The sequence below is a fragment of the Phalacrocorax aristotelis genome, chromosome Z (assembly GCF_949628215.1).
Source record: "Phalacrocorax aristotelis chromosome Z, bGulAri2.1, whole genome shotgun sequence".
Classification (NCBI taxonomy): domain Eukaryota; kingdom Metazoa; phylum Chordata; class Aves; order Suliformes; family Phalacrocoracidae; genus Phalacrocorax; species Phalacrocorax aristotelis.
Window position 1 is genome coordinate 13,305,996 of NC_134311.1, and position 26,503 is coordinate 13,332,498.

General features: G+C 40.6%; 1 protein-coding gene across 5 annotated transcripts in view; it reads right to left on the reverse strand.

The window, feature by feature from the left end:
* Nucleotides 1-5,449: 5,449 nt before the first annotated feature.
* TDRD7 (tudor domain containing 7) overlaps nt 5,450-26,503 on the reverse strand; it is a 51,113-nt gene continuing 30,059 nt past the window's right edge. For 4 of the 5 annotated variants that reach the window (XM_075078344.1, XM_075078347.1, XM_075078346.1 and 1 more), the window contains exons 7-17: nt 20,353-20,933; nt 16,700-16,886; nt 14,967-15,078; nt 13,885-14,087; nt 13,609-13,743; nt 11,343-11,426; nt 11,051-11,185; nt 10,602-10,712; nt 8,640-9,130; nt 8,183-8,343; nt 5,450-5,934 (exon numbers count right to left, since the gene is read on the reverse strand). In XM_075078344.1, coding sequence (XP_074934445.1) covers nt 5,714-5,934; nt 8,183-8,343; nt 8,640-9,130; nt 10,602-10,712; nt 11,051-11,185; nt 11,343-11,426; nt 13,609-13,743; nt 13,885-14,087; nt 14,967-15,078; nt 16,700-16,886; nt 20,353-20,933 — 2,421 coding nt within the window. In that variant the 3' untranslated portion in view covers nt 5,450-5,713. The remainder of the gene's footprint in view (nt 5,935-8,182; nt 8,344-8,639; nt 9,131-10,601; nt 10,713-11,050; nt 11,186-11,342; nt 11,427-13,608; nt 13,744-13,884; nt 14,088-14,966; nt 15,079-16,699; nt 16,887-20,352; nt 20,934-26,503) is intronic. The other variant, XM_075078348.1, reaches the window with a different exon arrangement.

Sequence of the window (26,503 nt, forward strand, 5' to 3'; positions counted from 1 at the left end):
CCCGTCGCCCCTCCCGGCCGGGAGCGGCCATGCCCGGCTTGGCCCCCGCCCCGGGTCCCGCGTTTGGTCTGTGCTTTCCCGCAGGCGGGAGGGCAAACCCTCACCGACCGTCCCCGGCGTGCGGCGGAGACTGCCGGGTCTGCGCGGGCGGCCGCCCCCCAGCAGCGAGGGCAGCATTCCCTCCCAAAAGGACTCTCCTGCTGTTACGGATTTAGGCACACTGCAGCCTGCCTTTTGTCCCTTGGCGTCCTCCTCCAGAGTGCCAAGCCAGCCGCCTCGGCAAACTACCTTTTGGGAAGCCCCGTAAGGTGTGCATGCCTCGGGTCACGGGGGCACACGCTGCCGCGAAGCACCCTGACGTGGAGACTGCAAAAACGGCTTCCCCGGGAAGGTTGGTGCAGTCCGGGGGGAGTCTCAAACCTCGGCCAGACCAAGCCACCCTGGCCTCTGGCAGGACACAACCCCACTAGCCATGCCAGTGGCGCTTTGCAGGTGCAAGCGCAAAAGCAGCTTTGCCACAAACGCCATCGGTATCAGTGCACCTACTAAATCTGTGTCTTATTTTACTCCCTGTCACTTTGCCCCATACATCCAGTGACAGCCATCTCCTAAAGCAGCTCCAAGCCTGCCATCAGCCCAGAGAGCTGCCTTCCAACCTTGTGGTGCCAACAGCGTTCATAACGCTGCTGCTAAATCTCCTTTCCCCTATCTCACCTTCGAGTCACCATAAAGCCCCATGGATTTGTCCTATAATCTTTTTTAACAAATCTCCCACAAAGTATCAGCCCCAAGCTCCTCCTCATCTCTGCTGTCTGGTCTCCACCAGCAGCCACAGCCAAGAGCGGAGAGGGCCCCGGGTGTATTGGAGGAGGGCAGTCCACCTGAATACTTCCCCAGCCCCACACTTCCCAGCCATGCCCTTCATCTCAAAATGGCCCCAAGTCAACATGATGGTACCTTCATGCAGCTGTCCTGGCTGGCACTGAGGTCCTGTGTCCCATGGCATTTGGAGCAAGATCTGTGGTTATGCCTGGAAATAGCGCTTACAGCTCAGCCAAACACAGGATACAAATGGGGAGACTGCCAAGCAGCAGACTCAGTGTACGCCTCGTGGAGGTAAGCAGGATTATGGCACAAGTCACTGGCATCATCCCAGCTGCTGGCAGGAGTGAAAAGGGCACTTAGAGCGACCCAAGTCACCCACTGACAGGCCCAAAGGCCTGAATTACTGCAGGCTGAAGAAGCCTGATGGATACCAGATCAGACAAACCTGGATGCCAGTATTGATACCACCTGCTTACCAACTGCCTTCCTCAAGGGTGTGCAAGCTGCGAGACCTTGGGTAGGGATCCACTGGCACTACCAAGCTTCACTACAAGCCCATGTTGGCTTTATGCTCTGAAAGACACTTAATTTTTATCCCATCTGGCTGCTGTCAGATCTAGCTTTGTGAGCATCACAAGCTAGCTCAAGGAGTGCTACAGTCCCCTTAGAATGCACTCAGCCTGTCTCCACCAGGCAAGACATTAACCCAGCTCCTCAGCACATTAATTTTCAGTGTAAGTATCAGTGACGCTTCTTTTTCAGCTGTCTGCCATGACACTCTGCAGTAGCGCCTGCTGCAAGTAATGCACCTTGCAGCACCGTTCACAAGACAGAAAGTATCACTAACTCCAACTACACCTAAGCCCCTCTCCAAAACTGCTCTCAGGGAAACGGCTCAGGATGCCTGAAGCATGTCCACTCAGGTCACAAGCTCCTCCTGCCCCAGCCAAGTTCTAACTTCACAGGGCAGGACAATTATCCTGTTCAAGACTTCCAGTGTGAAATTATCAGCAATGAACAAAAGAACACAAAAGGAAGGTCTCAGGCATTATGAAGGTTTGAAGTGAGTTTTTTTTTCACTGTATGATTTTTCTTCACTTTTCTTGTCTAACACAATCAGCACATGGGAATCTAGGCTCTCAAAGGTTTGCCTGAGGTGCAGCAACTGTGAGAACAAAGGATGACTGTGCTGAAAACGCAGAGACAAAATGCTTTGCAACACAAGTCTCCCCTATTGGGGAAAGAGTAGTCCAGGAGTGGAAACGTTGGAGGTGGGAACTCATTTTGGGATGGTAAGGAGGGTTCTTGCATTTCTCTGACAAAACAGAGTTCCTCAAAACAATCTGGGGTGAACATACTGGGAGAGTAGAACAGGTAAACTAACTTTGTATGCTTAACAAAATACAGCTGAGATGGAATAAGCAGAAAAGAGGTGGTTTGAAAGTGCTTATTGTTCACAGCCTTGGGAAAGTAAGAGATCTGCTTTGTTTTTTTTAATTGTTATAGTGTCATCTGTTTCCCCTAGGTAATGAATGTTCATTTTCTGGTTTACAAAATTCACGGTGATCCTCAAAACATGTCTAAAAATGTCAGATTCCCTTTTTCTGGCTGGAAGGTTATCCCGGGTGGGGTCCCAAGAATTACACTCTCCATCTCTATGTCCCAAGGGAGGATCAGATGGGCTTCTGCAGATACATCCTACCTGGTTTTGGCATTTATAATGAAACTGGAGTCCCAGTTTCATTTCCAGGCTTTCCCCCTCTCTTTAGAAAAATCACCTAACACCTAACCTGAACTTACCTGTCTGCAGTTAAAGCCCTTACGTGTCCTATTTTCCCTACGTATAAAACCAGATTCTTTATCAGTGAAAATTTCTGAAAGCATTCCCCTCCTTAGCCTTTTCCTATCCAGACTAACTACAAATCCTTCTAATTAAGACAGGTTTTCTAGGCTTCTGTTGTTCTTGCTTTCGTCTGGATTCTCTGTAATTAATCCACATCTTTCTTGTAGGAAAGTGCCCAGAACTGCATGCAGCATTCCAGTGGAGGCATTTCTAATAACCATCAGAATGGAAAGATCACATGAAACAGCAACTCCACCGCCTACTCGATTCAGACAGAGGCTGCGGAAGCGCCCCTGGTGAGGTGTCGTGCATTCACAAAAGCAGAGAAACCATTCACAACAAACCCCAAACAGAGACCGCTGAAAAACTGAAGTTGAAGTGAATTAACTACTTAGACCCAGCAGGCAGGTCTAATGCCTCCTAGGGACTGCAGACTAACTACTAATTATGCTAACTACTTCATGGATCAGGAACTTCAAGAAACTTAAAGTGTTCAATATTGTGTACAGCCAACACCTTCTGCATGTTTTTCAAAGCCACAGCAATAAATGTACTCAAACAGCACTAGCAGGTCAGCTAGCAAATGTACCAGAGGATCTTACAGGCTGGTCAGTGGGGTAAAAAAAGTAACATTAAAAGCAGGAGTAAAACCGTAGCTCTGTAACCAAAATCCTGGACAGTGAAAGAAGACAGTAGGTAAATAACTAAGTAACTTATAAGTAACTAAGTACCTGTAGCATAATGGACTTGTAATGGAGCTACTGCAGACAGGGGCGGCACTGTATAGCGGGTGTGAAGGCGGGGAGACATCTCAGTGCAGCCTCTGGATGTGGTGTATGGACTGAACACAGCATTGTGTAAATAACTGGGTTGGGTATATGTTCAGTGCTTGCCTAAAATGATTAACCACATGGAAAGTGGTGCTCTTGGGTTTGCTGATCAACTGGACTGCACTCTGTTGTACCAACACACCAAGCAGACTACGCCAACTCCTGCACTGAGCTGTGCAAATGCATGAGATCACATGAATATTGTCCTTCCTTCTGATTTGGGCTTTTTATACTCTGGAGCAGCCACTGACAACCAAGGGGAGGGTGAGGCATACTCCAGAAGTAGCAGACAACAAGCTCAAGAAGCATGTTGAGTCTCTTGAGCATCTGCCAGGCTCTTTCCCCTAATAGTAAAAGTGTAGAATCTCAAAGCCTGCTCCACCATTTCATAGGTGCATATCAATTACTGGCCAACAGCAGATCCCCAAGCCTCAAAGGATGCAAACACAGCACAGGCATTTCTCACACAACCAGGCAAACTGCAAAACAGTTCCAGCAAAACGCCCTATGCCATTACAATGATGAACTAACTGGCCATCAAACTCTGCAAGGGTGCGGACAAAGGTGATATATTCTCTTAGAGACACAGGAAAACTCTCACTCTATGAAGGAGCTCAGGAAAGTGCTTGTCTCATCCTAATTGCTTGCCTCATCTGCACCACTCAAGAGCTTCAGGCTCAGAAGCAGTCCTACACAGAAGGAAACTTCTTCATGGAAGTTCATCCTTACAGCAGTTTGCCATCGCATTGATTCCTTCACCTGCATTCTTCACCTTCTCTGCAGTGGCAGCTGAAGAATAAATTGATTAATATTGAAAAATATTATTATCTTGGGCATGAATGTAACTTCTCTCTCAGCAAGTACACTTGTGTGTCTCACCTCAGCATACTTAAATATGGACAGGACCATGTTAAGTAGCATTTTGCATTAGATTAGCAGTGTGTTAGTACAGTCCAGGCAGAGAGATGCTCACCAGACTTCCAAGAGGACTCCCTGCTGCTTAGCTCAGACCTCCTCCAGAACTACACCAGAATTAAGAGAGTGCAAATATAAGTCTTACATGCTTCAACAGCTTGTTTACTCAGAATATTTGCATGCATTTTCTTTCTCCCATCCTAATGTTACATATGCACTGCACCTTTCTGTCCAGTCTCCTTTACCCGTGCAGACAGCATGCTGGCAGAATTTCTTAGCTCAGCTTGTGTATTACTAGAAAGATTATACAGCTATACACAGCAGAGAAATTCCTTCTGCTGGCATTTACTGTGTAAAGCTTTAATACTGTGTTTAACAGTCTTAAGGGACTATGGCAGGCAACCTTAAATCTAGGCAGCAGACTATGAAATATGTCTACACCTCCTCTAACCAGGGGAGGCTTCTTCTAAGGCCAGAAATAAAGTAGCCTCTAGAGTAGGCCCAAAATACTGCGTTCAGAAGACTTAAAGCACCTATCCATGTGCTTACAGGATGTTGCTTGTTCCTGTCTCCAGGGGGCAGCAGTCCTTGAAAGTTTGTCAGAAGCACACATGAAAACGAGCTATTGAAAAAGAGGGAAAGGAATGCCTTGAATTTAACAACCGGTCGGGGGAGGGGGACAAGGAGGGGAGTGGAGAATTCAGAAAAGTGGTATCTTTGCAAAAGAACAGCAAGCAGACTAGTAAGCACACAAAGTGCATACCCTTCTGTGAAAGTTAAGCCCCACAAATGCAGTCTTCCAAATAAGGCACTTTCAACTATTCAACTCTTATGAAGTTAAGGAAGGGGGAAAACCCCATCAATAATGCACGTCTCTGGCACTAAATTCAGAAATATTGAGGACTGCTTCCATGCTTCCAAAGTAATAAAAATGCTAGTTAAAGGGAGAATTACCCAGTAATGGGTCTGAGTAATGGTTCTAAGTAATAGCTATGACATAAAAAGCCCCCCAAAATTAGGGAAAGGTGAGAAGAACAAAGGTCAACATTGTTTTATTGATAAATATCTTTTTTAATATTTTCACCCAAACATTCTAGCATTACAATGGTAAACAAAGTGCAAATTTTCAGAAAGTCAACAGATCCTAAACTTGTTAAACAAACTTTTTTCACAGAACACTTATTTTTCAGTTTTATCACCTTCATATGTTCAATGCCATGTAGTAGGTATATTTCTCTTCAAAGCCTGTTACTTATTTTATTGCTAAAGAATCTGAGCTGCTACATTTCAGAAGTGGCAACTAATCATCCTTTGAAAATTCCACAAGACTTTGAGACACAAAATCATGAATCCATATGTCAGTATCTGGAAGAGATGTGTCCACAAGGAAAGTCACTATTTTTCGATCCCAAGGGTTAGTGCTTTCATTAACTGCCTCTATCTGTGCCACCAAGGGTTTCTTCTCTACAAGATTCCGAAACACTATTGATGCCTCTTCTGACCACTGCTGGCTCTTCACTCCTAGGACAAATGTAAAGCAAAACAGAAGGTCATTTATAGACTAGACCAATCTGAATCATTACATTTATAAAGAACTGTGGGGAGTTTAAATACTTGAGAAAACAGATGTTCAAGTGCTACTGAATGCATCTTAACTCTAGGAAAGAAGCTCAAGCTCACTCATCTCCCACACAAACAAGCTTAATTATCACAGAGACTAGGACATTTACTTTTTACTGAAGTCTAAATATACAGATAAGTTTGCAGAAGTGAAAGGCAAATGCATGGACTGAGTAATTCAAAGTATATCAGCTGCCATGCATGATCAAGGCATGTTAGGAAACATGTCAAAAAGGAAACTAAAGACCTTTCAAATCAAACTATTTCTTTGTCTTCTGCCTGAGGTTGCTGAAATTATTTGTTCTGTTGGCCTTGCTTTAGATTAAGTTTTCTTCATTTCAAGCAGCATCAGCTACTAAAACATCTGCCAGATCTTCAAGTCCCAAACCAGATCTGCAGAGAGCAGAAGCAAAGAGAAATGCTGCCTGAATGCCTCACAACTGCTGCTACTTTTCTGAGAGCAGCATCCCACAAAGTCAAGTGTGCTCAGGGATGTGATGCTAGAACCCAAACAGGTTTTGAATACGGCTGTGTAATCCACCAAGAAAGAAGTGGCTCCTGCAGACTTGGAATTCAGTCTTCCCAGACCACCGCTGGTGTCCAGCATCTAGACTCAAGGGGCTCAAATATCGTGCATGAATACCCAAACAACTACTCATGGATAAAAGAAGCAAAACAGCAAAGTGACAACACTTTGCTTTTACTGTTAGCAGCAGCTTGCTACTGATAGGACAGGACAGCACAGGAACACAGTTCCTTGCAGGTTACAGAAGGAATGAGAAGTCAACAGTTCATCAACAGTTAAGAAAGGGTAATTAACGCTAGGAAAGGCTGGTGGGGAAGCAAATGGGATTTTACACAGAAATAGACCAGAGACTGAGAGGTAGCAGACATGAAAAAAAGAGAAAAAAGTGGAAAATAGCAAGACAATAGTTACCGGTCTTCCGGGCTCAGCTGGCCTGCTTTGACAACATGAAGCAGCTCAGAGGCCAACTTAACTAGCTACTTGGGATTCTGTGAAGCAGGAAAATTGGACGACTTGCAGACTTGCTCAGCTGGATCCTGTACTACCCCAGTAGACAGGCACAGCTAGAAATCAGCTTCATTTCAGCACTGCACTCCTAGGACCCCAGCCTGTCGGTAACAGATCCATCATCACTAGTTTAAAGCAACCCCCAAGGTCACACTGAGGCTATGCAGGAAAGCAGATCCACAGAAGGCAACCTAGGATCAGAGCACCAACTCCGCGGCCTGCCACTTCAGACAAGCGTATTCTGTAACTGAAGTCTAGACTAGTGCTGACCAGACAGTGGCAGAAAACAGCAACGGAGTAAGAGGAGATGCATACATCTGAAAGCAACGCAGAAATGAAAGAAAAATTTGGAAAAGGAAAGAAAAGACATCAAGGAGAGACCAAGTTTCATTTTTAAAATTCTATCAGATGTATGCAGGTTCTATGCCCCATAATCTCAAGGAAGTTAATCTTATTTAAATCTGTTGAAAGCCCCCACCCTCCTTGTGGAATGTTTTTGCTTGTTTGAGAACGCCAATATGTTTCAGGCAACTTTGGATTCTAAATATGCACTGGAAAATAGCAAATTCAGTAGGGGCAAGATATATATAAAAAAATTATCCAGAAACTCAGTATCCAGTTCCTAACTTTACGTAGATTAGCATACTCAGAACATAAGATCTTATCAACAGATACATCAAAACTTCCATACTTCGTAATGGGTTATGCTTAAGGATCCAAAAACCATTTAGTTGTGATTTTCCTGTGTCCTTTGCATATTAAACACCACATACATGAAATGATGAATATTTATGACAATGAAAAGCAGCTGCTGGGAAAGTTCAAGCAATCTTCGGTTTTATACATGGTAACTATAAGTGCTGCATTAAATTAAAAAAATACCAAAGAATAGAACAGAATCATCATCACCTATGTCAAGAAGAAAAGCAGAGCTACTTTGATGACATAAACGTGCATGCATTAAGCATGTTTTTTGCAAGCAGGTACATGCTTACTCTAGCAAAAAACCAGTTACATCACTAACCTTTGGCTTTGTCCACTTTGCAATTCTGTTCACTTGGTATCCCCACTGATGTAAGACTTTAACAAAAAAAAATTGTATTGCTTACTACCTACCTGCAAGCTGAGCTGTTACAGCTTGGAAAGGTAGTTTTCTAAATGCATCCATGAGCGGCTGTACTTTCTCTACGCTGACAAACTCATGTTTACCATAGTCCAGCTCATACACTGACAAAAACCCACTTCTAAGAATTCCTTTTATTATGACCCTGTACCACCTAAAAAGGGGGAGAACAAGAATAGATTATTTCAATTTGTATTCACACGCTGTGAAGGCACCAGAAAAATAAGATACGACTAAAAGGTCTTAACCAACATGTCTCAGGCTTCCCACATCTGGTGTTATCTGAATAGAAGTAAACTTTTCCAACTACAATCTGGAAACATGAAGAGACTGCAATGTCATTTAGTCCCTCAATCTCTCAGATATCATCGGACATCTGCCGCCTTGTTAACAATGCGGGCAAAGCAGAGCTAGGCTAGCCTTCAAAGATCTTTTTAAGTATCTACTTACTGATTTTCAATTTTAGCTGCATACAGCTTGTTTTTGTCAATGTTCACAGGTTTCTCTTCTGCCCTGCTGTAGTACAAAAGCATTTCTTCCATTAGGGCTTCCAGATTATGTAGCTCTTTCCAAGGCTGGACAATAAAGTGACCTGGATGGCAGGCCAATGAGACATAGACATCCATGAGCTCACCAGTCTTTGACAAGGGTAGAGGTGGAGGCATATCAGTGGTAGACACTGCACTGCTAGGTTCTCTGGCTGAATCAGAGAAATTCTTCTCTAGCCTTCCACCAGTTAACCGTAGAGCTGAAACAGCATCACTTGTCACTTTTGTGGAGCTTGTCCCACTGGGTGCAACACTCAAGAAAACATCTTTCTGATGCTTCCACAAGTCTGCATTTTTGATCTGTCGATTGACACTATGATCCATGTCTGGGAAAATCTCTGGAGCAAACAAGTAAACGTGCGCAATTCCCTTTGAACCATCCTGTTTAACCACCTTGGAAAACAAAATACAGTTTAACTTCCAGTTAATAACTATTAAATGCACATCTGATTTTGTACAGAAGACTAAAGCCTTTAACAGAAAAGCAGTAGCAGTGCATTCTATATGCACAGAAGTATCTTCCAGGTTCTCTCCAATATAATGAAGTTGCTGGATAGTAAGCAACTCACAGCAGCTAAAAGAACATTTGCAGCTATTTCACTGATGTAAAGCAAATACAAAGCTTCAACTGAGCTTTGTTCCACCCAACAGGTTCAACCTCAGTACTGTGTGTGCAATTCTAGTTTTCAGAAGAACAGTAGCCAGTGTCCATACAGACCTAAACAACTAAGTAATGCTATTAAATATTAACACTTAATCCTTCGGAATGCTCTTCCTGTCATTATGGGAGATGAAGCCTAGTAAATTAAGGATGGGAAAAAGATAAAGATGAAAAAAGCTTCCAGGTTTGTATCATGCATAATTTTCAAACACCAACAGATAAATATTTCCTATTTAATATCAGATATGCTAGGATTATTGATAGTGAAGCACTTAGATTTTTCACTTGACAAAGTATGTAACATTTCTTTACAGATTCTTCTGTTGATTTGCTTAGCCAGGAATAAAAACTTTCCACACTTAAAACCATACATCTGCCCTCTATTATTTAATCAAGCAAAAATTAGTACCAAACTCAAACTCTCTTAGAAGATACTTAGAAAAGCCAGATGCAACAGTCCCAAGTCCTAGACAAGAGGAGCTATGTTTTAACTATACTGTCTCCAGTGTTAAAGCAAGTAAAAAGGTAAAGGAAAACTACAAAACACTTTTCCAAGTGCTGTGACAGTATCCAGGATCAGACTTTTAAGAGGAAATTAGCTTTGTTTAGTCTGCAGCTAGTAATAGTAATAGATTTCCTTTAGAAGGGTGTTTTCAGTTAATTAAACTAGATAGGATACACTGCAAGCAGAAATAATTTTATCTCAAAGATAACAGAAGTTGTAAGTCTGCAATAGCGTATACTAAATCACACTGGATTAGAAAAAGTAAACAAAAAATAAGTCTGCTTTTCAAGATCAGGAGAAAAAGCTATGCTCACAAAAGGCATAAAAATAATTTAAGATTAGCTCAACATTTTTATCTTTTTATGTGGTGGAACATTAACAGCTCTGTTTCTTTCTTATCAGTTGGTAAAATAACTAGCTGCATATTTGGACTAGGACAGCAAAATGTGAAAGGCTAATGTGAAAGTTCTTAAATTCTTGTGGGGAAAACTTTCTAACAGGCTTAAGCAAATAAGTTTTATGCCAAATGTCCTCAGAAAAGGGCTCTGCATAGAATTTACGTCCAAGAGCTGGCTATAATCTTTTAAACTTCTATAACAAAAATCAGTTTGATGATTGGTTAAGCTCCTAGAGTTGTTCCTTCAATGCTCTTTCCACAGGCCTATGGATTTCAAGTAACAGACATTTTGACTATTTACCTTCATGCTAAATTCAGGACAATTCATTACAGTGTCTCTCAGCCACAGTACAGCATCTGGAGTCCACATGCCAGTGTTAGGAGGCAGATCTGCTAGGCAGCATTTTATAGCCTAAGAACAGAATTAAGAATACAAGGTATAATTTAGTAATATGTAAACCAGTCCACAAGTTGCTTTTCATGGAAACTTCATTAATGCTGACAGATTTAACAATGTATGACATACAAAGAGACAGAAGAACATGCAAAAGTACCATTACACATACACCACATCTTGTTGATACATAGGACTATGTTATGATTTATTTCAGGTGAAGATGCACAATGGAATATGCTCCAATGTCAAATGCTATTAAACAAAACAAAATTTCATTACATAAACCTTGAAGTAGCAGCACTGCAAACCTACCAAGAGATCTAGCATAAGTTAACCTTAACATGTCTTTGTACCTGAGGAGGTATTGCAATTACTTCTCTCAGGAATTGTGGTGGGATTTCTCTAAGCTCTGATACTTTTACAGTTGCAACTGTTCCAGTATCCATGAACTGCACATCAAGTGCCCTTCTAGTGTGAATAATTCTTATCTGAAAGAAGAAAGCAAGAACACCATTTTGAGGTTAAATACACAACAGCGACACATACACTGTAACAAATTTCTCAAAAACTAAGGCTTCAGACTTAGCTGAACAAAGAGACATTTCTATGTGGGAAAACTGCAGCTCTTCTTTGTATACTTCTTACCTCTACGCGTGCCCATTTTCCTTTGGAAGGAAACAAGCAGATTTTGCCACAGAAAGGTAGTGATACATTAAGCTCAGATGTCTGCTGCAAATATAAAGACAGAAGTTAAAATGCATGGAACTGTTACTATCTGGCACTCAACTAACCACTTCAAAAGGCATACGTGGAATAAATAGTTCTGAGAAGCAAAAACTCTGTTACAAATATATGCTCTCTCAAGCCTCAGAAGCATTTCTTATTGCATTGTTTTAAGCTTCCCCAATCAGTAAAGCTTTAATTCTAATATGGGTATCTTACAGGGAAACTGAGAGAAGAATACAAAGCACCAGGGAGAAAAAAGCCACATCTGGATGATAATTCACATAGAATATGAAATCACAAACCATTACTTCAGTGTTCTGAAAAGCAAGAGCATTTTAGAGCTATGACAGACAACTGAAGCTCCTACCTTATATTCTAGAGCACACCATTTGTTGAGATATTTTACAACCCAAATTTACTTCTGACTCAAATGAAAGCCTCATGGGCATGACATTCACCATGATGATCCTAAATAACATAACAAGGCAATGGCTTGTGCTGGTTTTGGCTGCAGAAGGGTTAATTCTCTTCGCTGTAGTGCCTGCAGTAGTCGGGGACCTTTCCAGCTTCCCATGATCTGGAACGTGGGCAGGAGGCCGGGAGGGGCGGGGCCACAGCCAAGGCAGCTGACCCCGACTGGCCAATGGGATGTTCCTCCCATGCCATGTGATGCCATGACCAGCGCATTAACTGGGGCAGTTGGTGCGTGGGGGCGGTTGCGGCTTGGGGGCTGGCGGTGTTGGGTTGGTGGGTGGTGAGAGGCTGTGTCATGTGTGGTTTGTTTTGGGTGTTCATTTCCCCTTCCCCTGCTGCCCTGGGTTTCTCCTCTCTCGATATTCTCCGTTTCATTGCATTACTATTATTGTTGTTATTATTGTTTTAAACTGTTCTTATCCCAACCCACGAGCATTACCCTTCTGATTCTCTCCCCCATCCTGCCGGCAGGGGAGTGAGCCAGCAGCTGTGTGGGGCTGAGTTGCCAGGTAAACCACAGCAGGCTACACTATAAAAAGCATGAAGAAACTCCATTTGAAGACCCATCAACACCTTAGTTTGTTTAAATTCTCAGGGAAAATACCCCCCCTCAAGACAAACAGCAAATATAAGAATGCTTCTTTTACCCCATATGCAGATCGATATTAAAAGATTCAGAAAGTCAATGTCTCTCTTTCGTAGCAACAAGAATGTAACATACGCTTTCTGCCCAGAAAACCCAAACTTTTGAAATACCTGTCTGGCTGCCTGCCTTTGTGTTGCTAAACATTTCAGTGTTCTATACACCTTCCTTCAGTGATTAGCTTGCTTGAAACTGAACCATGATAATTGAGACATGTTCAATATAAAGTATTTCCAGATGGTGTTCTATAACCGGTCTAAAGCTCAACTTCTACACCTAAAACCACTTTGAGAGAGTAGTTTCACAAGCAGCAGTTCTAACAGGACCTCCAAGGATCTGCACTTCATGGTTTGATTCTCTAAGGCTCAGATCAATGTTAAACAAATTAGATTCTCTTAAGATTTCTTCTTTTTTGTGTATGTTCTCTGCAGTTCTCTAAAGTCTAGTAAGGGTTGTTGCATGTGTCTGTAAATGGTTGGTGGAATGTCTGACTTCTCTGCTGCATGCCTATTTTAAAGCAATTTAAGACTTTTGAAAATACCTCCTATACATCAGTTCTAGTTGAAATTAGCCACAACATTCAAAAGCTAAGGGGTACAAGGACAAGAAATGCAGCAGATCAGATCAAAGCCACTGCATCTCCATGGAAGCCAGGCTAAGAACAACAGACCTTGGTTATACTGCTTTGCAGGGGGTGCTGTGGGCCAGGCTGTTTACACACCTCAACTCCATGACGTAAGTAAAACTTCCAGAAAAAAAAATATGGCAGTATCTCCACAGGCTTTATACCAATCTGATGCAGTTTCCATTGGAAGCTTCCCATAATGAGCCATACTGTTACTGTTCTAACTAATCAAGGAAAGTCATACATAGTTACAGAAGCCTTAGACAGCTTCTGAACAGAAAGCACCAAAAACACTTTTCATGCCCCAAAAATCTAGGAAGAGAATTTGTAGGCTTTTGAATAGGCCATGGCTACCTCAGAAACTTGAACTTATGTGCAAAGTAATTGGTGCATTCTGAAGAAAGGCTACATGACTTCACCACCTCTCTCACCGTAGAACCTACCTTGTAATGGAAGTAGTCTTCTAGTTTCTGCAAGACTTCAGAAAGTCTAGATAAGCCTTTAGATGGCACTTGGCAATACAGGCTTCCGTCAGAGAAGACACTGGTTACTCTGACATTTGTATATAGTGCATCTACCTGCAACAGTAAGATTTTGACAAGAAAGGCAGGAAAACCCCACATACACAAACTTAGCAAATTTCTGAGTACTGTTTTTGTCCATCCAAGACCTTAGCAGTCAAGGATTTTTAATGAATTAAGGAAACAGGAAAATGGTACCTGTAGGTGCAGTTCAAGGGACTTGTCATACAACGCCTTCAGACAAGTAGCATTGATGTTGATATCGTCTTCTCCAGAAGTGTCATAGAGAACAAGAAGAGGAATATCACTCTTTTCCAGTATTTCCACAGCAAATATCTTGGAGCATGTCTGTGATTCCACACTCTTTACAAGGACAGGATCATCACAGAAGAATTCAAGTCCTGTAAGATACGCCATACTGTTTATGTACCACTCTATTCAGAGGGAAAAATAATAACCAGGTCTGTGTTTGCAACAGGAATCTTTCCAAGACTCAGGATGTGGCAGGAAAGGTGTACTGCAACTCTACTTCCATTCTGCTTAATTTCCACCTTTTTAATATAGAAAGACAACTCTGGGGAATGTGAGAAAGGTCCTCTTCAGAAATAGTTGAGGCAAAAGCAGAGAAAAAAGGAATGCACCCAAGTATTAATAAAAATAAAAACAAAAAACCAACAAAACCAAACAAACTAAAAGCTCACTCATGCCAATTTTATATATTAAAAACTAAAAATATTTTTTAAAAGTTAGAAATGCCTACCAGTTTTAGGAAGCTAAATAATTTCCAGCAGACTCTATAAGGTCTGCAAGTATGCAAGTACTGAAAAGGAAAGGATCACTTTAAAATAACTAAATAGGAACATATTTAGGAATATTGCCCAACCTGGCCACAACAGATACACCTCATTTGTGGAAAAAGGACTTGTGCTACTACATTGCTTCACACAACAGAAAACATTTACTTATGTTTCTTTAGGCTTACATATATTAAAGGGACAAGGGCATCCAAGTTAAGTGCAGAAGTAGCTGAGCTTCATTAAAGAGATACTGGATATCAAGGTCTTCTAATATCAAGGTTTCTTTATAAAACTCTCCTTCACAACCTTCCTTCCATTTCCTTCTTTCCATGCCTACCTGTGTCTGCTCAGATTAGCTGTCTTGGACAAAATCTAACATACATAGAGTTATCCCAAACAAGGATCAAAACTCCCAGACTGAGATGCTTTGAGCCATAAATCGTGCAACAGCAAGCTGTATAGTCAACATTGGCTTTCTCTTACCTGCCAGTTTACATTTTGCAGCTTGAAATGGAAGTGAATTGAACTGTTTCTGTAGTTTGTACACACTGTTGCTTTCAACAAACTCACTGAAGCCATGATCCACATAGCTTACCTGATAATGGATAAGGGAATAAATGCATAAGATCATTGATATGATTGTAAGTAAGTTTTCCTGAGTCTAGGGAAAGTGTACTCAGTTACCACATTCTCTGTGCAGCCACAGACAGATCACTTTTCACTAATTTAGTACTACATAATGCCATTAATCGCATGTTTATTTCACTGCTTGAATGTTCAGTTTTCAGGGAAAGATTTCTTCTTAAGATCTCTGTAAAACCATCCTCTCCAACTATTCCACAGAATCCCAGCTCTTAATAGGAACAGTGCTGGAAGGACTTGGCACATATTACCTCAAACCACATGAAGAAAGGTAATAAAAGTGGCATTTTTTATTTGTCAAGTTTTGAAAGTGTTGAGAAGTCAAATACCACTTAAGTGCCATTCTATGTTTTGCCTTTTGTTTTTACAGCATTAAAAGAATAATTTTGATATATGCTTATAGTAACTTTGGTACAAATACCAGTCAAGGTAGGAAACCAGTGGGGAAACTGCTGATTGGCAGCAAATGATTGGCACTAAAGTGAGAGAAAGAAGGCTCTGACAGGGCTTTTTACAAGTTTTTTCTAAACTCTATCACGCAAAATGTCTGCATACCAAACATTGACAAGGGAGTCTGAACACTGTGTCAGAGGATAATCAGCGTATGCTGCAATAAAGCAGGTGGCTTTCCTTTGGCTGACTGCTCTAACTAGAGAGAAATTAGAGGCAAGCTTGCTACCAACGTCCTTGTAACTTCCCTAAACCCAGTAATCTTTCACAAAACAGAGTTCTGACACCCTGCTCCAAGTTCCAGCTGAAGGGTATCACACTAACTTTCAGAAAAACCTCAATTCTAATACATATGCCATTTAAGTAATTACGAAATGGATCAACTTTAGAAGTGTGTTAAGTACACCTGGGTAAAAAGTCAGTTAACTCGGGGGAACAAAGAATAAAAAGTTATCATTAGTGTTTGACTAGGCAAGAAATAATTGAGAAGTCTGAAACTTTTATTACATTTCTATCATATATTCTAGTTTCATTGCAGATGGCAAGAAGAGTCTGCTTGGCCCAGGAAAAGTTTAAGAAAGGAGTTAAATAATCTCAAAGGGGTTTAATTGAAATGCACACTGCGTATCTACACCTACTACATCTGGAACCCAGAGTACCAGATCTGCCTGGAAGGGAATACAAGCGTATCTTTCTCATTGCCTTGCTGTTTAGCGCATGTAATTTATACTACAATACAGGACTTCAAACAAGATCTACCAGCAATTCAATTTTGTTCCCTTCCTCTGTCCCATTCCAAATAGTGCTACTACACCCATTCCTCCCAAGACTATCAAAGGCACATTTTCAGTACAAAAGTGCTATAGGGCCCAGCCCCATATAAAACCCAAACCAAAACCCCAAAACTCAAAACTGGAAATGGATAAAGCCTGAAAGGCCATTTAATATGGCAATCACATAAATTCATAAAAGTCTTAATTTCTCATATAACTGAAAATAGAAGTACTTCAGGGCAAGAAAGGACAGAATGCTAGTTCAGCATATTTAGGTATTGACTATGTATGTAAAAAAACCCAAGATTGTTTGAAGTTTTTATTGAAGTGCCAAAAGAAGTAATTGCTTGCCTTTATTCTGTTGTCTTCTAGAGAAACTATCCGAGCACGCAACCAGGCATCTTCTTCAGCGTGTACTGCAACAAGCTGCCCAACTCTCAGAGACTGAGCTCGTGCCACTGTACTGTTCTGACTATAGTATGCTTTCATGTCGTCTTCCATTTGTTCCTGGGCAGAAGAATAATCTTTGCCTACATACCTACAGTATTTTACAAAAAAAACCCAAAACAAACAAAAAAAAAAAACCACAAACACAACACCATAAGAGTTAGGATGCAACTTCAAAAAGCTGAATAAAAACCTAAGAACATTTATATGCATATAAGAGTATAAGTAAATCATGGACATATACATTTTCTAAGTACGTCAGTATCCAAACTCTTTTCCCATTAACAGGGCTACAGAAAAGTAACTGACATAATATTTAGCACTTCTGTTGGCAGTAAATGTGGTCCAGCAGGGTATAATCTAACATGATCAACTAGATTTTTAGTCAGAGCAACTTGACCACAAGAGGAGAGTAGTATCCAAGACCAAGTATAAAAGAAAACTAACACATCATCTCTGAAGTTACTCTGTCATTAACAAACACCAGCTGAATCAGGTTCCACTGAGGTAGATCAAAACCAAAGTATCTAAAATAACTTCACAAATCAGCTGTCAAACCATGTGCTGTTTACTCTTGGCCTTCAGAACAATCCTGATATTAGGCCACTGACCTAACAGTTCATACTGAAGCAGTTTGTGCTGCATAGATCTTCTTTATTAAACTACATAAACTTACTGAAAACACCAAATGGGAAATCACTATTGTCTGGTAATAGGTAAGCATCATACTGAAGAAGTTTTTGGCTGCTCAAAGCCAATTGAAAAATTATTTTTCAGATTCTTTAGAAAAGAATCTTGGAGAGCTACCTCAGAAAAGTGTGTTAGAGATTTATCTACGTGCAGGTGGCCAGACACTGCAAATGTGCATTCGGTACCATTCTTAAATCTCAAGTGCAACCAATTCACGTCACATAAAGCTTGCTGCTTCTCTGTGAAAGGAACAGAGGCATATGCTTCCATCGTGAAACAAGCTTTAAAATTTTGTCTATTCAAAAACATAAAAGGAGAAAAAAAGTGTCTGAGCTGTAGCACAGAGACTCAAGGTAGTTGAAGTAAAAGGTGACAGTTAATTATTTCTTTTAAGAATTCAAATGTAGCACCTAGCGTATCATCTCTGCCTTCAATCATACTATTGCAGAGATATAGCAAATATCTAGGAGTGTTTCTGCCACCTCACTTTCATTCTGACTACATCAGAATTCCTACAGAATTGTACATAATTGTCTCAAACTTGAAATAGCACCAAACCTTCCATCTTTGTCTTAATTAGTACTGCATTTAAAAGGTTTCAGCCAAACACTTAGCTACATACCAGGAAAGTAAAGAGATACTGCGCCATTCCCCATACAGAAAGAGGAATCTTGATTTTATCAATCGTGCAAAAATCAACATCAACCAATAGCCACTACACAGTTCTTGTGTAGATCAGGAGAAAGTACATGCATGGGAAAGGTGAGTCCATGCATTGTTTCCTTCCTATACATCTACATGAACATTTTCTTGTCATGGCAAAAAACTATTCCCTTCAGGGCTAGTTTAATCTTGAAGACAAATGACCTTGCCCATGAAGTACATAGATAACCCTAAGTAGTCATTTCAGTATTTACGGCCAAGAAACCACTAACCACCACCACATACCTACACAGAGCTGACAAATTCAGAAACTTTAATATTGTCTAAGAACCATGGTCCAAAATTTGGGAACTGCTGCTTTAGAGAAATTTTAACATGGTCACTCTCAGCTCATCAGTGCCATGTGGTAGTTTAATCCATGGAACTCAAAGCATTCCCCCAAATAATTAGTAGAAACGTCCTTAAAATAACTTATAATTTCTTAGATTAGAAAGCTAAGATTTATTACTCCACATATACAGCAAGTTATCAATGCTGCCAGAATTAAAAGGTGTACCGTGAGAAGGAAAGTTTTGCAGAGTGAAGTCCCACCTGCATGGTAAGCTGGAAGTTAGAACCAGATAATTTGTTCCTGCTCTTCCCAATACAAAACATGGAATATCCATCATGTCTAACTGTTTCAGTGTCTCTATGTACAGATGATTACATGTCTTAAATTGGCTGTCTCTCCTGGCACTATTAATCTTCATAATCTTTCATGTCTTAGACTAAATTAAAACAGAGCTCTCACAGGAACAAGTTAAACCATAAAGCCTCTCCTTTCTTTGCTTCTTCCTCCTGTGATTTCTGTTTTTTATTATTAGGTTTACTCAAATTCCAGCTGTGTCTTCTTCGCTAAAATTATTGACTTGTCCAGCTGGAGACAACACAAATAGTAATGCTGAAGAACCTTAAATTATGCTTTGTGGTAATATCAGTATACAAAATAAATGCCTAAGCAATGTACAAAAAAAGCTTATCTGAGAAAAAGCACGATATAGGAATGGTGCTAGCAGCTAAAACAAAGATGGCAACATTCTCAAATGAGAATTTCTCTCATAACACCAAAGTATCAGCATTTTCACTACAGATTGTCAGCCATTAAGATTCCATAACTTCAGGAAGCTAAAATGGTGGACTGACACATTAAGGAAGTTCAAGGCTGAGTATTCCAGTACATCACTGATAGCTAGAGAGAAAAAGGATATCTAACTTTCAGCCTTAAGGCTAGTGTGTTGAATATTGCCAACCAGCAATGAGGAGCAGGTTATTTCGTTGTGAAAGGGTCTGTAGGTAAACTGCACACGTACTTATTTCAATCCTAATCAGGATATCTGAGAATGACTAAAACTGCCTAATGAAAGCTGAAACTGCCAAAACTAGTGGGAAAAACCAAAGTTGACAATATAGCACATGACCATGCAGTTGCTTGATTCATCCTTTGAAGTGACATATAAAACTCTTTAAGATTAGGCTTGATTTGAAATAATTTTCATAATGAAATATACTCTATAAAAAGTGTTTGGTTGTTTTTTTGGTTGGTTGGTTGGTTGTTAAGTTTTAAAGAACTGCTACGGTTTATGTATTTTAACTCAACAATGAAACATACAAAGCTTATAATGGTATTTCCTGAAACAGTACAATAACACAGAAGTAAGATAGCCATTACAATCCACTTCTTACACTGTCCTCTAAGGCTGGGCAGATTAGCAATCAAACAAAGAAGGACTAGTAGTTTATTGTTGGATGGAAGCTCATCTCTCCCCAAAAGTGAAAACTGCAGTGCAACCTGAACACACTCAAGTCACACCTAGTCAGTAGTAAGGCAGTTTTAGAAGTAAAACAAATTTTAATAAGTACTGCAGCAATATCTGAATACTACCATGCGTTACAGTAGGGTTATCTTAAAAAGTCTTCCAACAGCAAGTCAAATCTGCTTTGATTCTCAGACAAGCTAAAGATAAAACTGATGAGCTCAGCACAGAAAAAGTTTCAGAAAATTTCCATTTAAGCACACAAAAGGATCCTTAAGATTCATTACCAAAATAAGTAAATAAAGTCCTGCAACCTCCTGTTCATCTCTTCTCTTAATACAGATCTGCACAATACGAGTATGTGGATTTATAAATAAAGCAAAAAAGATAGATTCTGAAGTACAAACTTGCCTAATTAGGACCTCATTAGTGTTCTTCAGTTCTAACACCATGACAGACACAGATCCTTCAGATGGAATGATTAGAGGAGGAACAGTTATGTTCTCTGGATACTGGTCCTTGGATTCTTCATACTGTTGTTCAGCTGTGGCCTTCACACCATCATGCCTCTGGACTTTCTCAGTGACATTCAGATTTTCATCAATGAGTCTCTGCGGTTTAGCATAGAGGATGGCCTTTCTGGGAACTTCAGACACATAGTCCACTATACATACATCTGAGAGCAACTCTAGATTATTTAGAATGTCTTCTGGGAATTTTACTTGGTAAGTGTCTTGGTACAATTTGGGAAGTGCATTAGCCCAAAGACCACTGGAATACTTCAGCAAGATGTTAACAACTTTCTGCTTGAAGTCACTACTAAGTGGTGCAGGGGTAGTCTCCACATTTGGTTTTAACAAAGGGTCGGCTTTTGAAGAGGGAACATTCTGAGATGCCTTTTCTTGTTCCGTAACATTTTTTGCTGTTGGTGCTGTTTTCTTAGCAGGATAAAGAAGCCCATCCATCTGATCACCCCTGTGTACTTTCTCCACCTTGGAAAACAAGAAGTAGAGTCAAAAATCAGTTGCATCTCTAAGTATAAACCATTTTGCCAATTACATTTTTATAACATGCATTTTACACGGACTTTGAACTGGACCTCCACAGGGAACTAAGCTTAAGGCAGTTACTACAGGGTAGTATTTCTTGTATGCTTCCTCCTCCATTTTGAAGGATACCAAACACATATGACTACATCAGTACAGGGCAAATATCTAATCTATGCAATACAACTTGGACTTGCTTCCAAAGAATTACAGTCTCTCTTTTCTCCTAGAAGGACCAGAAGATGATGACACGCTCCACAATCTTAGGTCTTTTGCACATTAACTCCCCCCAGTCTTCTAACACAGATAAGCATGTCATAAACAAAAGTTTCTGTCTCAGTTTACTGAGGGAAAGGGGACTTGATTGTATACTTCAGAAACAAGAGGACACCTGTCCAACAGCATTGTAAAGGCTATCTGCTGTCACGCTCAAGGAATTATTTTTTCTTTAAAAAAGTTCTGAAATTAAGGAATAAATTTCTGGATCATAATACATTTCATAATAACTTTGATTAGGCCATTTTAAACCATGCCCACAGCCTCCCTTCAGATGCAGATGTTTTGCCGTCCGTACGTCTCTACCTTTTGCTAAGTTCAGTAATATGCATCTCTCATGGTATGAATTTACAATCTTGAAAGCATCATCCTAAGAACTGAAGAAATAAGCTTACAATAAAACTCCACTTCCTGAAGCTATGCAGTTTCAACCTAGATCAATCTAACCATAGCTTAGCAAGAATATCTATGCAGAATTGAGATAATGAAAGCTGTCAGTGTTTTCACACAGGTCCCAAAGCAAGAATAACTCCTGCAATAAAGTTATGAAAGTTTACATAGCTCCACCTTGGTGTTTTCTCTTTAGAGGAAACAACTTTCATCAGTTTCCTTGGTCCACATCCCACCGAAGTCCTTTTCAGAGCCAGATCAATGAACAAAACATTGCGTAGTTGAATCACTTGCTATCTCCCACAACCACTAGCACATGTGCTATCTAAAACCAACACAAAAGAAACAGTTTTCGTAGATATAAGGAAATATTAACCATGTTAGAGAATACTCATGCATTCATGGTGCCATGTCTGAATCCTTTATTAGTGAAAACCAGGGTGGTAACACTTTCTGCAAGAATAAGACAGAAGAAGGCAAACAAACCTATCTAACAACCTTCAGCTCCCCAAATTCATGCGAATGAGTCCATAGGCTTTAAGACTTGAGTCTTTCCAAGTAGGGTCACTAAACCAAGGAGACATTCCCTCTTAATGGGGGGAGGAGGGGGTAGTGTCCATTTACTAAAGAATATGTATCTACTATAGGATAAAATATAAACAAATAATATAAAGGCCTTTAATATACCAGTGGTACATTCACCAAGTTCTTAAGCATCTCTGCTAGTCAGCTTGGTATAAGAGGTGACAAAACATGTCTGGCCATGCAATCTAGAAGCACTAAAAATGTTCTCAGCGATTCGTGACAGGAAGAACCTACATTTGTACTCTCTGGTATCAGGAATCTTATTGTGCCTCTTGAACCATAGGTGAAGAAAGGAACTTGGTTAAAAAAAAAACCAAACCAAAAACTTACCAAAGCCTTGCAAGAGCTTTGATAGACAGTTAAGAGAACAAAGTATATCAAGTGGCCCAGAGAAAAAGAATCAGGGCACACCATCTTGGCAGGTAATGACATCCTAGAGACAGAGGAACTGATAAGTATGGCCCAAGTGGCCATGCACAAGATTGAGAAATTTGTTTAAATGACTAGCCGGGGAAACTTCTAGCTCCAGAAAATACTTGCCATTATCATGACAACAATCGGTTTGAGAAGGCTGTGTTGGAATGTATGGCAGTTCATCCTGAAAGAAGCTGGATGCAGAGGTCTACCTTTATTCACCCTTTCTCTTAACTAGCTCTTTTTAACTAGTGCTGCAACAGAGATGAATAAATTTTAGCTGACAGGACTATTAAATCTTACACAATAAAGAGTGGCATCAGACTAAAGAGAAGATCCTTAGAGACCTTTAAGCCTCTTAGCTCCAATAATATCTCTGAGGTTTTCTAGGCATTGAAGCTCTGTTTTGAAGAGATTGTAGATGCTGACTGAGCAAACCATTTAGAGACAGAAAAAAAATGCTATTTCTTTAAGTTGTTTCAGCTTACTTTAGTATAAATAAGCCCAGGTGGACATTATTAGGCGACTATTTCTTGCACAGAAGAAACACAACACTTCTTGCAAGAAGACACAGAACACTACAGAATCTTTTAATTGTAAGCAAACAGCTTCACTTGTGAGCACCACTTCGAAACAGCCACCCTACCTTTAGCACAAATATCTCAACTTTGCTCCCAGTTGAGTTTATAGATTTGCCTGCAAGGTAATTCCCATTAGTATGGCTGGCAGGCTTGCTTTGCAAGCACAACATGCCTGCCATCATCTCTGTTAAAGAGCACAAAGCAGAATCAACCATCGTCAGAATGTATTATCAGGCAACAGAGACTGAAGTCATCCTACACAGAAGAAAAACATGTTTGTCCTAAGCCTGAGCTCTTAAAAATTAAAATCTGGAGCCCAAAATAATAAAGCTTCAAATAAAAAAAAATCTCCCAATACTGTCACTGCAACTAAGTAAGTCAAGTAGAACACAAAAGAGCAAGTCCACTCCTTTTGACATACACCTATAGAGGGGATGAAGGCAGACATGCTCCTGTATGTGTTGCTAGGACAAAAGCTTTACATATGTGTGTTTGACAACGTGCAAGTAAACCACTACACTAAGATATATAAACAAAAGGAAGGATCCACTTTGCAATGCCAGAATGACCAAGATAACACCCACTCTTGTTCCACTGTGTGTACAGTGATAATCAAACAGCAGATACACCAGTAAACTGCTAGGGCATTAACACCTTCCAGGAAGAAAGTGAAGAAGACATCTCCTTGAAATGAGACTTTCTAGTCAGAGGAAGTGTCCTTCACTTTCAGGGTTGCATTCACAACTAGCATATGCAGCTACTTTCTGCCATTCTTCTGCAAGGTAGGGAAAGGAAACACACAGTGGAAGGTAGCATTTAATGTCAGTGACAGTCTCATCACATGGGGCAAACAGGAAAGGTCTGGCTGCATGACTCTAAACAGGTCCTCAAAAACTGCTCTAAAACATACTGATCAGAACTATAAGTTTGATTCAGTGAGAATAATTTATCAGAAGTGTGATATATGAATTCTTTCAGATCTGGTTTAAATACGCAACACAGAAGCTAGCTACCATGGCATATGTACCATAGACTGCATACAGACATATTTTGCTGACAGGCGCCTTACACAAATGCTTCAGTGTGAAGGCAGCTCTCATCTACCCGACTTTCCTCAATAGTACATGAAGTCCAATTCCCAGCAAGCTGGAGCTCAAAGCAGTGAGGAAGCTATTCCTGACCTTGACTAGCACTACCTTGCATCCATACGTTTGGCTGACAGTGTCTTTTCTCTGTCAGAGGTAGCCACTACAACTCCAGGTCCCACTGGTTTTGCCCAAGCATTCTACGGTACAGTTCTCCCCAGGCCATGGTGAGTTGCTGTTTCAACATGAATGCTCCACTCCTCCCTGCTCTTCTAAGTAGCTGTCTCTGAAAGCAACAGAATTTAAGCTACCAAGCCATGGAATGTGCATGCAAAGTAGCCAGTTCTGGGGAAAAAAAAAGAAGATTTGTGCAATGTTCTTGAAAGGCTGAAGATCCCCACTGCACAAGGTGGCATCAGACACAGTAAGCTTTTCCTTACAAAGCTGTGGAAGCCCCTTACATCACCTGGTTATAGTTTACCCTTGGGATCCACTCCAGCTTCTACAGCTTCTAGTCCAATATGTAATCAGTTGTCCTGGATACAGCCTGGGAAAACTGCTCATGGTGACCCTGCTTGAGCAAGGGGGTTGCATTAGATAATCTCAAGAGGTCACTTCCAACCTCTGTGATTCTGTGAAATGTTTATGCAATGTTAGAAGAACTGGCTCAGTTCTTCTGAATTTCAACTGAATTTCAGTTACCAGGATGTAAGAACTACCTTCAAAAATCACTGGCCTCTTACAATACTAAGGAAGGCAAAATAATTTAGAAAGGTTTTTGATTTAATAGCCTTTCAGTCACTAACCCTGACAGGTATGTGAGTTTCATAAAGAGGGCGCAGGAAAAATCAGTTATGATATTCAGACTGGCAATGACAACAATAAATTTTTGTTGGATTTTTCATCACAAATACAGAAGATACTTTCAGCCCTTCAACTGAAGCAAAAATTTTCAGATGCTGCAATGACTCTGAAACCTTTCTATTTCTGGTAGTCATTACTTCTGTGCTTAAACCTAAATGTTAAAATACAAGTCATACTGGACATATTTTTGTAGTTTCTTTTGTGGTTTAGACTAAAGGGTCCCTATTGCCAAGATATCCCTTGTTCAGGTTCAGCTAGTGGTCAGGTCTGGGGTGGTAAGCTCTGCAAAGTTCAGATGTGTCTTTAGGTTGCCCCCTTCTGTCCATCCTCCTTGCACTCCCACTTCATTACGCTGCACATCACAGTGAAGACAATCATTGTCCACAGTTCCTCACGCTTTTGAGACTCTGACTTCTGAAAACATAGTTACAAGTGAAACTCTGATGCAATAAGCCAGCTGAGCCAATCTAACAACTCCAGACTGTTGAGGGCTGCCCTTATTCCTCAGAACCTTATGCCAGCACTGAGGATCAGCAGACACCTTTGTCAGAAGTTCATTTGGCTGCACTAATTTTCAGCTCATAATGTAGTGAAGTCTTCCTAAGGGGTCAGAGAAGTGCAAGATTTAGCACACGAGGAGTTGCAAGGGTATGCGAGGCAGAAACAAAGCAAGATGCTGTCAAATGGAGTCTGACTTCATTTGGTTGCTCATCATGTTGCCTAACCACTCATCAGTAAGACTGAGCTTTAGGAACATTGAGCTACAGCCTGTTCTAGCACTGTTTTTGGACAGCAAAGTTATTCTGGATCTTTTGTCCTCAACTGGCTCATTTCCACGCATACTATAACACCATCTTCTCAGTGAGGCCGATACCAACTGTATTTTGCCCTGTGCTGTACTATATACAACATATCTAGTTAAATTTTAGGCAGAACGTGTCTTCTGTTCACTGAACTCCATTCTAAATGGCTAGTGGCTCTGAGTCTGGTACTGAGATACCCACTATAGAGAACTGTCAGACCAAACAGGATTTCTTCAACAAGCATGGCAAAAGAAAGCTATCACAATGCTACAGCTCATCTGCAAGAGACAGTTTGCAGGGCTTGTGTTAAACTGTGTAAGCTTTCATTCATACTACCAGCCATGATAACGCACTCCATCATCTCCTCCATGTGCAAAGTAAATTCCAGCTCATAATAACATACTATCTATTACTTTATAATTAGAGCTGAATTTTTTATTGTCTCAAGTTCATTTCTCATTTTGGAATTATGGCTTTTGCTTCACACAGCTTAATCATGGTACAGAAATTCCTTCCTT